Source organism: Empidonax traillii, unplaced genomic scaffold (assembly GCF_003031625.1).
Source record: "Empidonax traillii isolate 1590-97213 ecotype Southwest subspecies unplaced genomic scaffold, ASM303162v1 scaffold206:size1282135, whole genome shotgun sequence".
NCBI lineage: Eukaryota > Metazoa > Chordata > Aves > Passeriformes > Tyrannidae > Empidonax > Empidonax traillii.
The window spans coordinates 272,005-286,122 of NW_020955399.1; the positions used below are offsets into that span (position 1 = coordinate 272,005).

Below are 14,118 nucleotides of genomic sequence, written 5' to 3' on the forward strand. Positions count from 1 at the left end.
GAAATTGCCCCCAAAGCAATTTATTGGCAGTCTCATGACAGGCAGATTCTAGCCTGGCTGATTTCCCTTGCCTGCTGTTGTCTCTGTCAGCATGCATTCCTTATTAGAAATAAAATGGGGAGATACAAACATGAAAATGCAGTATTTACTGAAGTACTCTAAAACTGAATTATTGTGCTCTTCAGTAACTTGCATTCCTATAGTTTAAACAATGTCTAGCTTTTTCTTCCCACAGACATAAACCTGGTTATGTTGTAGACTTTTCTTCTCAGGTTTTTCTCTAAAGTTTTACTAATATTTTAAAAAAGTTTTCCTATAATCAAGCCTCTGAGTATATTTAAAAACATCACTAAAAATCGTAACATGCCGGCAGAAACCAATAGAGCAAATAAATCAAGAAATCCTAACTTTAAATTCTTCTGTTTAATACAGAATAGAGAAAATTAATGCTCTCCTCAAATTCTTCTAAGTGAAACAGCTAATGAAGAAGGAGGGAATGTGCTTTCATTTTAAAATCTCTTCTTTTTGCACTTATTTTCTCTGCCTCAGTCTGTACCAGCTGCACCAGGGAAATACCACCAAGAAGAGAGATGTTTATGTATAGATGAGCTTATGGGAAAGAAAACACACTGCAATCTCTGTAGCTGATGGCAGCAAATTTCTGCTGGTAGCTGCTAGGTTTGGAGGTGTGTCCTTCTTGGTATTTATTTGTAATTTTTTAAAATAATTGTCAAAGAAGGGAATTTAAGCTCTTGCACTAACATTTGTTTTAACAAACAAATCACTAAAGATCCTTGGCCAATGCATGTGTGAGTGACGCATGACTCGTCATCAGAGACTCACTACAAAGCTGGCTTACATGAGACAGAGTATCAGGTGGAGTGGGGGACCTCTCCCATCAAACCATTTGGGAGATGCACAACAGGTGGGTGAATAAAGTTAGAAATCTCTACTTTTTATGTGATCATTTTAAAACTCAGATACAGGTCTACTCTTAGATCATCTTATATTCATCCAAATAGCCATCGAGGAAGAACTGTACCAATAAGAACAGGCAGTACCAATAAGGCAAAATAACATTAATTCTTATTTATGAAAAATAAACCAAAGTTTGTGAAGGACTTGCTGGAAATCTAAAAGGTCGTTCTAAATTAAAGTTTCTAAACATGAGATGAGCCAGAGGAAATGAACTGTGAAAATCGTGAAACTGGCATGATCTTGCATTCACCTCTCTCTTTTCACTGCAAATGAATTAAAAGCAATCAAACAATTTTTTTCTGTTATCCTGTAATATCTCTAAACATCAGATTGCCACAGGAAGAGTCACACATTCACATTCCACAATAACCTCAATGCTTCTACATGACAACTACCCTGTTATCTTGAAAACACAGCTATGACAACACAAAGCTGCCAAAATATGTGGTTTTCTTTTGAATGAGAAAGGCAAGTGTAGAAAGCCTACTCACTCTTTTGCCAAACAAATATTTTTTTAGTTGACCACTTATGCAATAGAAGCATAGAAATACTGTATCATCATCTGTCTGCTTTTAGGGAATCCAATTTAGCAAGACTCATGATCTCAGATGACTGAGCAAGGTGTTGTGACCCAGACAGCTCAACCAGCAATAAATGTTTATTTAGATTTATAGCAACAAAATATGGAGAGGTGAGAGTCAAGGACACTAGGTAACGTACCCATAAACAAAAAATGAAGAAAAATAGAGCAGGAAATTCTGCAATTTCATATACGCAGATATATACATATATACATATGTCCAATACACATTTAGACAAGATAGACAATATGTATATATAAGGATGATACGTATATTGATCATATGTATGTATGCATGTATATAAAGTTGCAAAATTTCCTGCTGTATTTTTCTTCAAGATGTATATTGGACATATAAATGTATGTATTTGACTACACGAAGATATATAGAGAATGTAGTTAAACTTTGTAACTAACTGAAAAAAAGCAATCTAGCCTATTCTGCTTTTCTCTTCCAAAAATCCATGTCTGTTCAAGCGCTCTTGCGGAGAACCTTGCTTTTTAATATGCCTTGAATATTCATAAAATGAAAATTGCTAGTTACAGAGCAGGGTGTGGGTCCATATGGAAAATGATTTTGTCCTTAATTTCTAAAAAACGAGAATAATTCAAGGAACTAAGACTTACTCACTAAGCACTGTACTATATCCTTACCTTTCATAATGCTTCTGCTATTTGGGGGCAAATTTTCCTAAAATTGCAGAGACTTGAGGCCATTCAACTTATTATTCAGACCATTACTAGATTACAGCTAGTGAAGCTCCTCTGAAACTCCACTTTCATTTCACAAGTGGAGAAAGCAGATGTAAGGATACAAGTTTCCTCCCTTCCCTTTCACAGACCAAGCTTTGTGTACATTCTCTGGGGCAGTGATTTGCTAAGAAACATTGCTTCTTGGCAATTTTTTAGCAATCAGACCAGCCAATAACAATATAGTGTTTTAGCATGAATAGACAAGCTTGACAGAAAAATCTATCAGCTGTTCAGTTCACACTGCTGTACAAATGAGGAGATGACTGGAATATTAATTGCTGTTAAACAGAAGTAATTACTCACTTTTGTAAGACTACTAGCAGACAGAAATAGATAACTAGAATAGAATATTATGAAAAATGTTCCATGTTTCTGGCTTTAACTGTGTATTTGAGGATGAAAGAACAAATCCACTTCTTAGATGTCTCTTCTTTCTTTCCCTGCTGAATAATATCTTCCAATTTTTACTTTGCATGTGAATGTGGAACAGTGAATGGATTTGATACTTAACTATTGAAATCCCAACTTCTAGTTTCCTATTTCTTGTCCTTTGTTTGGGATTTATTAGGCTCTGCTGGTTTTGAAGCAAACGACACGTTGAATTTTTTTTCAGACAAAACACTTTTAAAAGATTCATGCACATATCAATTCATGCACACCTTAGAAACATCTGAGGCACTGTCTCTTTGAATACATCTGCTTGAATGACAGTACATGGTTTTTGAAGTTACTTAGGCAATAAATTTAAATAAAGTTTAGCTGCATAATTACATTGTGAAAAAGTCAATACTTTGATATTCCATGACTTATTCACAAACTATACTCCAACATTTATAAGCATTCTAAAAGGAAGAGTTTGCATTAAATTTTCTATTTGTCTTCTCACCTTAGATTTTTACTATTTTAAATGGACATGCAGCAAATTTATTCTGAAGAAAAGTTAATGTATGCTGTGGAACTAGGCTACAGCCTCTTTCAAAAGAAGTAGAATTTAGTTGCTCAAAATACCAGGTTTTGTCTATTATCCACCAAAAGGCATTTTCTTAACTGCACAGCATCAACAGAATTAGAGAGGAAAGGCAAGAGTTTATGGCACAGTATAATAAAGTTGATTCATTACAGTTACCTGGCTGTCATTTTAACTTCATTTCATGTCAGTTGAGCTGCTTCTCTCAGCTAAAAATCTATTTAGCGGAAAAGAGGAGATATTCTCACAGCCTATCAATTCTTTGATGTCTTAGTTTTACAACTGATACTAAATGGAAACCTGCCCTAACCATATTTCTAAGAGGATAGCTCTCAAGAATTAAGTTTTTGTTGGCATAGCATCATTGTAATGCATGTCTGTCTTATTCACTGTGATTTATGATTTTTCCTATTGTTCTTAATTGCAGGATCTTGAATACCAGTCCCTCCCAAGATTAATTTTGAAAAGCTATGAATCATCTGATACTATATTGTTTTTTATAAGTGTAATTCTATCCATCTATTTGGCAGCAGAATTAATCCACATGCTTGCTCTTTTATTTCATCGGTTGCATCAAGTAGAAAATAACTATAGATTTATGAATATTCCTAAATTATGGATGTGCTAATATAGGTACAATTTGGCAGCTTTCTTAAGATTACACAATTATATCTTTTCCTAAGATGGAAGTGATATGAGTACATGTTGAATGTTATCTAGTCCAAGCACACCACCACTCTCAGAAAACTATTGTACTGGCAGGAAAATTCCCACAAGAAAATGATTTTTTAGACTACCTGAACAAATAGGTCTGCTACAGGGAAGGGTCATAGTTCTATAAAATTAATACTGTAGCAACAAGAACAGACTGTTAAAGTCCCACTCTTTTGTTAGGCTAGAACATACCTGGCATGCTGATGGATGACTGTGATTGAGGTCCCACTGGGAAGATACTATGTCAACAGACTTTTCAGCCATATTAAGCAAATTCATCCAGCCTTGGAAAAGAGACAAATGGGATGGTGCATTGTCTGAATAGTTGATCCCTTCAGGAATATTTTCCACAAGAGCAACCCTGAGAATAGATAAGGAAAAAATAACCACTTAACAAAAGCACTTTTCTTTATTAAAAAAAATTCAAAATTTTAAAGAATGTCAGGTTTCAGGCCTGAAGTTCAGCATCTGCTCCCAGAAGCTTTCAGCCGTGTGCCACCCACAACTCCCTCTGAAGTTGCTGACTGTCATACTCCACGCTTCTCAAAACAATAGAGTGGAGAAATGACCTACTGGTAATGCAGCAAAGCCAATTAAGCTTTTGAAGCTCTGCAAAATTAGCTTAAACGTAGAAAAGCTTACTTTTTTAACACACTAAGTGGGAATCAGTCCTTAAAGTGAGGATGGGAAGAATGAAACAATCTTTTCTTGTTTTGCCCTCTCATCTCTGCATTTAGTCTCTTCTCTCTAAGGAATATGGCAAGATGTAAACTTGGCATTCTCTTAGGTTTGCTTTTCCAGCTGACATTTTATTACACTGCAGTCTCTAAATACGAACTCTCCCTTTCCAGTTGTTCTAAGCTACCTAATTGTTCTGCTTTTACCTGTGTAAGGCTCTAACTGGGATCCAGTGGTTAAAAAAGAAGAACTATGCCCTTCTAATTTCCTGTTTTTTTCTGAAAGGCTCTTTGATCTAACTGCCTATAGTACACAAAACATTTGTAAAAGAGATTACATACAATCATACGGATACAATCACATCCAAGAAGTGAAACAAACATTGTAGTAAACTGACAGTTGAAAATATGCTCCTCTGCTTCAGGGAAATGATGTGTTTCATTCAGCATAGTGCCCCATCACTGAATTTCCTTAAAATGCAGCAGATAAAACTTCTCTCTACACTCAATACAGGAATTTTAAAATTAAACACAATTCAAACAAGACCCCCAGTTTTGTCTTTAGGTAAAAAGATTAAATTTTCAGCTTATCCAAGAGGCACTTCTATAAGTGCCCCCAACATCTGCCGCTTTTACTGTGAATCATACAAACCAAATGTAGAAAAGCTGTAATAGGAACTTGGAGAATACTCCTCTTCATTGTATCCAAGTACATCAAGCATTTCCACACTGTTTTTGTACTTGTTCCTAGAGTTAATTATCAACTCCAGCAATAGGAATATAACTTGTAAACTTTAAGTAAATTATTACTGCAAAATTCTAGTGTCTAGTCTTCTGTTAACCCAGTGGACCCTAAAGGGTTTACATGGGAACTTTTACAACTATTTCAGATTATCAAGCATGTTTGTAAAGTGAACCCATTAAAAGATAGAAAATTAGTACTCTTAAACAATGTAAAGAAAACCCAGTAAGAATTGTAAATAAGTAAACCTGTGGTCATTATAGTATTCTTAATCTCCTGACCTGGCAAAAAATCCCCCACCAAATTAGAACAGGCACAGCTCTTCCTTTCATTAAACATTCAAGCATGTTCTCTTATTCCCTGAAATCTGTCAAACAACACATAGCACTAAGCTGTAATTACCAGCGATGCTCTCCACAACTTACTATGAAGACTATTCTATTTTTTAACATTAAACTTCTCTACGTTACAGAAATGAAGATGTAACACCAGCAAATAGACTGCAAAATGTTAAAACACAACTTAATTTTTAATATCTTGAAAGTATATTTTACTCTAAAATATCCTACCCACATTTTTACAAACTTTTTGAAATAACTAGTACTCTAAAAATTTAGTGCTTTATTAAGCCATTAAAAAAAAAAAAAAAAGAAAACTATTTTACTCTAACACTCAAGATTTTAGGCTTATTTCTGCTGCCTATAATCCTGTTAGAAAAGTTAATAAAACTTAGATCCCTTGAGAGCCTGGTTAGTTCTTTCTCAGTAGTTAACATTAATAATCATATTGCAGCTCGTAGCATGTCCAATGCTTCCAGAAGAATTTTATGGAGAGTTGTAGGATGGCCACCTTCAAAGAGCAAGAAATTTAAGCTCAGAAGCTAAAGTGATCTCTACAAGGACATAAAAACACCCTGAATAATCCATGGCAAAGATAAAACATGAATCCACATCTTTCTGACATCTTCCATCCCCTACCCAATCATGCCTACATAGAGGAAAGAGTTTTTCTGAATATTCTTCAAAGACATTCTTCATATCAAATGATTTTACAGAAATAAAGTAATCTGTCAAACGTAGTTCTGACTTAGCTAAAATTTAAAAGTGTTTATCGTTCCCTTGACACAAGTTCTGACCAAAATTTCTCAACATTAGAATATTGTCTGACACAGCACAGCATTTTCCAGTGGAACTAATGCAAATGAATACACAGGAGCCCACAAAATACCTGATACGACTGAATCTGTCACAGTCATTTCCAGTGGCTTTTAGCAGTGTTTCCTATGGGCAGTTTCCTACTGAACTGGTATCTCACTGGAAAGCATCAGCTTAACTTCCATTTTTCCTATCTCTATCTTTGAAAGTTGCCAAAAAAGTAACACTGTCGTCACAGAAGGGCTGAGATGATCTGGAGACAACGTAGCTCAACCCTGCTTGTCAAAGGAGGGTCAATAACAGCAGGTTGATCAGGACACTGTCCAGTCAGGTTTTTGCATATCTCCAATATCTCCAAGTCCCAACACCACCATATTTGAGACTGGGGACCTGATCCAATCAAACACATACATGTTCATTTGTGACTTCACATTGTTTAGGTCTGAAGTAGGGGAAAATGTATCTATATATTACAAACACTGATTCCAAAAGTCACTGGAATCTATACCTTAAAATGTAATGGAGAAAGAGCTATAGTTGTGGGTCATTGCTCTATACATATATTTTGGTACAGATACCATCCAGATATGCAAAAAATTGGGCTCTTCTCCTGTTTCATGGGTTAAAACCATTTACTTATTCAAAGAAAGTAGCAAGGCAAATTTACTGGGCAAAGAGGAATTCAACTCCCTCTTAAAAGGGTCCTTGTCAAGGACAAGGTGCCTCTTGATAAGGAAGGTTATCCTGACTGTTGGAATGAACTTGCTCTTCGCTAGGACAACAGCTCCAAGCTCTTAAATCTGCACAGCATTCAGTAGGCTACAGCACCAGTACTAAATAAGGCATGTGACTACACAAATCTTGCCATTTTATGATATGGGTTTGATAATCCAGTAGAAGGCAAATGCGTTCCAGTTAGCAGAACTGTAATTTAGAACAGATATTATCTGGTATTATATTTCCTAGTCTTCTGTTTAGCCAAATAATAAACAAAGGGAAGTGGTCACAGCACAAAGCCTGTCCAAATTCAAGAAGCATTTGGACAACGGCTCTCAGGCATATGGTGGATTCTTGAGGTGTCTTGTGCAGGGCCAGGAGTTGGACTCAAGGATCCTGGTGGGTCCCTTCCAACTAAGCATATTCTACGATTCTCCTTTTTGTTCTTTAACAGAAAAAAACCACAAAGAACAAAAAAACAACCAAACCAAAAAAACCCCACAACTAAACCTAAAAAAACTCACCCACATTTAATCTAGCTGAGGCAGTAGTTAAAAAGTTGCTTTCAGAGCTTAAACATACCTTTAAAAATGAACTGATTCTGTCAAAACCTTACAATATGTTCCCTTACCGAATCAAAACTCAACAGCAAGCTCAGAAGTTATAAAAAAAAGTCAAGCACCAAGTTTTTACACAAAGTGATTTTGCCTTTATAATCTTCCCTTCTTCTTTGGCACAATAGCAAAGTTCCAGTGCTTAGTCAAGATGAGTTTTGTTAAAACTTCTGTGCAAAAATTTGAGTTTGCAAGTCCCAATTCCATCAATAAAAGCTAAATTTAGCTTTCATTTTTGTTCCAACATGACCCACAAAGAGGTTTTTCAAATTTAGTTTAATAAAAACTTCCAGGAGAGAAGGTTGTTCACAGACCTTGAGGGAGGTTAGATATTGTGACATAATTTATTCTGCAAAAATGGCATATTAACAAAGCAAAACAGAACAAATGTACCATGGTGATTAAAACAGGATTCTTCTACCCTCAAAATCATTAGCAGATAACCTTACACCTGTTGAATGAGATGTCCTTTCCCTCTCTGATTTCCTGGTGCTCTGTTTCATCTGATAATGCCAACATAGGCTAGTCTCTTCAGGTTTATAGCTGATTATTCTCAAAACTACCTCATAGAGACTGAGAAGCCTGAAAGTAATGTCACACAATTTCTGTGAAGTTAGAGAGAGAGACAAGGGTCAGAGCTGAGATTCAAGCTCTTCTTAGCTAACAGAAATGTGGCAAATGGAATGGTATTTAACATCTACCAAAGAATAGACCACGACCTCAATAATAAGACACTTCTGAGCTCAGCCACAAGACATGCATTTAGCATTTCCAAGTGAATTCTGTACCCGGTTAAGGGTTCTTCTTCATCTTTGACAGTTCTTTGACCAGAAAGCAAGAAGATTTGTTTCTGATCTCACACCAATTTCTTTCTCTGAAGGAAACAGAGACTCTTAACTCAGCATATGGGTTAATTAGAGTAGAAAAAGGGTTAGGACAGTGAAAATAGACAGATGCTATATGTGTGTCTGTTGAACAAACTTGGGGCTATTGGCAAAAATCTATAGCTCTGTTGAAAAGTTTAGCTGTAATAATTATACTAATATAAAAGGAAAGGGTTTTCTGATGGTTCATACTTCAAACCATATTAAAATTATAAACTGTAAAACATTATTCACTCCAGTTTCTCTCAATCCAGAGTTATCCACTAAAGAAAACCCAGGTAATATGTACTTGAGCATCTCTACATCACCTGAATTTACTCACCATTAAAAGGAAAAAACGTGGTAAGAAATCTCTACAGTGATTTGTATGAGACAATAAAGAAATAAAAGATGACCAAAGCCTTTGACATTTAATTTCAATTAAGGCTTTCACCATCTCACTTTCAAGCCCTCCACATCATTCTACATTACATCACTCCTACCACTCTTCTCCCTCAGATCTACTCATTAGCTGTCGTGCTGACCAAGAACATCTTCTCTTTAGCTTCGCAACAGAACCACAGCAACAGGTCTTGTTTCTGCAAGGGATTAAGAAACACCCTTCCAGGCAGTGTATAATTATGATTTCAAAAACATGATGAACAAAATGTTTTATGGGGCAAGAGAGAAAATGTCCTAAAAAAAAAAAAGAAAAAAAAAGAAAAAAAAGAAAGTACACCTCAACTAAATTTGGATATTCTACCTAAAGTCAGTGGTAAGGATTTGGAAGATTGAACGCAACAATTCTACTCGAGATCAGATTGCAGAGCATAAAGGTATGCAGTGTATTTGGATAATTACATGGTATATCCAGTAAGGAAAAATCCAACTGTGCATTATATGTAATATTTACTCTGTAATTAATTACATCTAATTCTTCCAGTATAAGAAGTTACAAAATCTGCTAGCTCTCACATACTTATGCTGTGGATTTCAATTTTAAACAAAATATGTGTCACCCATTAAAGCAAATTCAAGACAGAACTCAAGAGTTAACAGTGAAATGCAAAGCAGCTATGACTGAACTTAAAATGGACCATAAGCTCAAACTTAGTACTCAAAAGGACCTAGATTATTAGCGCCTGAGAATGTATCACAAGCTCTATAACAGTCCTCTAACACTGACAGTCTCGACTAGTGAGGCACATGTACGTGTGCTCGTATACGCACACATTCATGAGTTGACTGCTTCTTGAATGTTAGTCCAGAGATGTGCAGAGACAAAATCCTGGGATGCAGAATGCTTGGTTCAAGATTATTCTTTGAATTAGATCTGCAGTGAATGTAGATAAATTCAGATTTTTGGTATTAAAATATATTTTTCTTCAGGCATGTGAGGTACAGAGCTTTATTTGAATGCTTCTAAATATGTGATAAAGCAGAGTAGTGTGTTGTTTAAAATCAAAGGCCACTCTCAGTACCTCCACAATGAATACGTATTTTCAAGATGGTTCCATGCACTCAATGCTAAAACACTGCAATGAGCATATTAACACTTATTATTTTGAGAAATCAAACTGCTCTGGAATTTTAGAGACGCATAGCAGCAGTCTCTGTTTTAAAGGAAGTTTCTTCATTTTTTGATAGTCTTTATATTCAGAATCTGGTAACCAGTCATGAGATAGAAGGGTAAAAATGTAAAAACCTGTTGTACAGGAAGCCCAACTAGACAGTCTAAAGCAAGTTTCCTAACTTCCCTGTTCCTGGACACGCAAACTGCAAAGCAGTGGGGTAAGAGGGTTGATAATATGAATGTGTTTGGGACTACTAGACTGTTGTGTTGGAGCATAGAATGAAACAGAGCTATGGCTAGAGGGTACAGCAAGGCAGCACGCCTTCTAGCTGTGCTTCCTTAAGCCAAGGAGGACACACGGGTCCTGGGCTTCTGCTCATCATCACAGGAGTCAGCCAGTGACTCCTCACTCACACTGCTCATGTGGGCCAGTGTGGCACTAGGGCACCCTGACAGAAGAAAGGTTCACAGCAGTTTACATTACAAATGCAAGAGATGCAGATGCTTTGCTAAGTAAAATGTAGCTAGAGCCACTCAAGCTGGCCCACACCTACTTCAAACATTTTGACAGATCTCCTAAAAAGTGGCCTAAATTCTGTGAGTACCATCTGTGACTGGACTCAGAAGACAGGCCCCTTGAGCCAAGTGAGTGGCCTTATGCTGTTTAATATGCAGCTGCAGAAGGTGGCTGTGGCACAAGAGTGAGAATAAAAAGCCCTGACAACTTCAAGTGTTCACTGAACTCCAGCCTTAAGCTCTTCAGCTAATGCCTACAACTAGAAATTGCCTTTTAACCTCCCCCTTCCATGGCTGCCTCTTCTTTGCACTTAGTCTCCTTTCATTTTTTCTTATCAGTCCACAGAAAAAATGGAAGTCTCCTAACTGTATTCCAACACATATTAATTCCTCACCAGTTAGGCCTTTTTATATTTTCCATAATCAACTTGGAAATTACTGTGCCCACATAATGATTTTTGTGCCCACTCATCGTGATGTCTACAAGCCAAATACAGCATGCAGACATGCACAATGCCTCCATTTAGCTTGGCAGATTTCATGTGCCAGATTCATGGTTGGTACAATATAAAAAAAATAAGATTTTCAGCCAGCACCTATGCCAGGGGAACAATATTTGTTTTTACCAGTTCAAGAATAGACTCAATTCTCTTGGTCTTTAAAATAAATAGCTAGAAGCACTCCAGGACTACCTCTTCTCTTTGGACTGCCTCAAGGATTCTTAGGTAAGAAAGAGATGATCCCTTCCCCCATTTCATACCATCAGGAAGACCTTTGTGTTGTTGTAACATACCATACACACATAAGTTTCGAAAGAAGAACCCACTATACAAATTCACAAGGTTCATTTAAACCTCTAATTAAACATATTTTAGGTGATAAAATGAAGTTTTCACAGTTACATTTCAGAGGCAGGTTTTAGTTCTCAAAGGCATCCAAAAGAGGGAAAAAACTGACCAGATGTTTCATAATGTTACTTCACCCTACTAGGGACAGTATTTCCCTGGTGCCAAAGAAAATCTGAACTTTAATCATAAATTCAATCTAGCCTGTCAGGATCATTTTAATACTGGAACCAAGACAGCACTCATATAAAGTATCAAATGAAAAAGGAGCACAAGGAGGAATAATTAGCAAACAGTAAAGGTCTTCATTTATTTTACCGACATGACTGATATTTGCCTCAGTTCAAAAAAAACACATAAATAAAGCGCAATGAGCACCGAGCCTTTCAGTAGCCTTATTGATTTTCTTAGGACTTCTCGTATTCTTTATGAAGGCTTAGCATTTTTCATGAATTATGCAGGTCAGTCCAGCTCAATAATGGTCTTTTCCCTACACTTTTACATATCCAGGTGCATACCAAAATAATCCTTATCAACCACCCTTGCTCCCGGAATTGGATGCTGCAATGAAGACTGTTGCTTCCATTGTATAAAACTATTTAGTATCATTAGGACTCAAGGACAAATCTCTCATAAAAGAATAAGATATGTGTAAAGACCATTTTGGGATAATATACTATGTGGTTTTGCTTCAGGTGCTTTGCTTTAGGTTTCTAGTTCTGTTATGTTATGCCTGTACCATTACACTAGCACACATTTGAAAATACCTAGACAACTTAGACATTTTTAAACTATTTCAAAAGAAAATTAATTTTACTGATTGTTAAAGTCTACACATATAAGCAAAATAAAGCTCAGAACTAATTTAGTAAGATAGTAATCACTAATAGGTATCATCAGCTGAGACTGAAATCTCTCTCTATCTGGTAGAATTATCATCATAAGAATGCAGAGGACCAAAGAAATCTTTAAGTTACTGAATTGACTGTAATTTACTGAACAGACAGGATGTGGAGTTTTGTCCTTCTAGACTTCTGGCATTTCTCTGCAATTCAGCAGACAAGATATTTCACAGGTCTTGAACATGCAAATCTAATTCTTCCAGATTTAAATGCAAACATTGAGTATAAACAAAATGAAAATATTTTACTGTAACTTTCTGCTTCACAATCCTATGATAAATCCCAGAATAGTTACAGTTCCTAAATTCTCAGAACAAGTTATCCTCTTTTTTATACCTTTTTTAACCACTTATATACATTCAGACCAAACAGATAAAGACCCAGTATGTCAGAACACATAAATGCTTTACAGAATAATCATAGGAGTAATTCTAAATATCTCATTTTTTATGATTGGGATAGAATTTTTTTGATACGGGCTAAAGAGAAGTACATTATGAAGTGAGCAGCCAAGCCATCAAACCAGAAACAAGGATGCCTACATTTAATAAAGACAAGTGTAAAAATATAACAAAGTTAAAATCTTTACAATAGAGGTCTTGTACTACTCTTAATTTCAAATTTGTATATGAATTCAGTCCATGAAGAAAAAAGTACCCAACTTAATACCTGAAATTAATGACAAATTAACCACAGACTTAATCACGGCTGCTTGGACAAGAAAACCACTACGCTATTCCAAAGAAAACTTTCTGCCTTATGGTTTGAGCTTTCCCATCTTCATCTATGAGAACTAGTGCCCTATTCTATGAGGAAAGAATTATTTGCTAGAGGAAAGGGCTGCAATAGTGACACCTACATCTGGATTCCCAAGAGACAGAACGCAGCTTCATTTTAGGAAACACTCAGGGGTCTTATTAAATTGTTTAATTTCAGGTGAAATCTTGCAAGAACTGATGAGCATCTGGTCATCAATTTCTAAATCCAGCCTGTGTCAGCAGCTCTTGAAGCCCCCCGTGCTCAGCACTGAGAAAAATACATTTATTTACATTGCATTGTAATGCAAAAATGTGCCTGGATTGTTTGACAAGGCCACTAGAGATGTCAAAAAAAGATGTAATTTGAACCAAATTGGCACATCCATCATCTGACTTTTCTGATGGAAATTGGCATTTCAAAATTCATAATCAATAGAAAAGGCATCATATACCACATTTCTAGATCCTTGCTATTCTTTGCTTGATGTCAAAGCTCTGTTTTGCACCCTTTTTTAATGGAATAATTCCTATATTTTAATCAGAAAAAAATTTCTTAAGGTTCAAGTAAATCTTATTTCACTGAACTATCACTTGATTGAAATACTCAAGAGTTTTTCTCAAATGAAACGCTGAGGCACTTTTATATCAAAAAAAGCAAAAGTATCTCTAGACATTAATCATCATTCACTTCAGAGCATGCTGAAGCTGAATTTCATATACAAGAAGGCCCCACACAGAGGCTAAAAGTTGCAGTGTTCTGCTTCT

The 14,118-nt window shown here is 36.0% G+C and overlaps 1 protein-coding gene across 5 annotated transcripts in view; it reads right to left on the reverse strand.

Annotated features, from left to right (window-relative positions):
* The window catches only part of PLD5 (phospholipase D family member 5), a 174,628-nt gene that overhangs the window by 58,019 nt on the left and 102,491 nt on the right, over window positions 1-14,118 (reverse strand). For all 5 annotated transcript variants that reach the window (XM_027887319.1, XM_027887321.1, XM_027887322.1 and 2 more), the window contains exon 3: window positions 4,185-4,353. In XM_027887319.1, coding sequence (XP_027743120.1) covers window positions 4,185-4,353 — 169 coding nt within the window. The remainder of the gene's footprint in view (window positions 1-4,184; window positions 4,354-14,118) is intronic.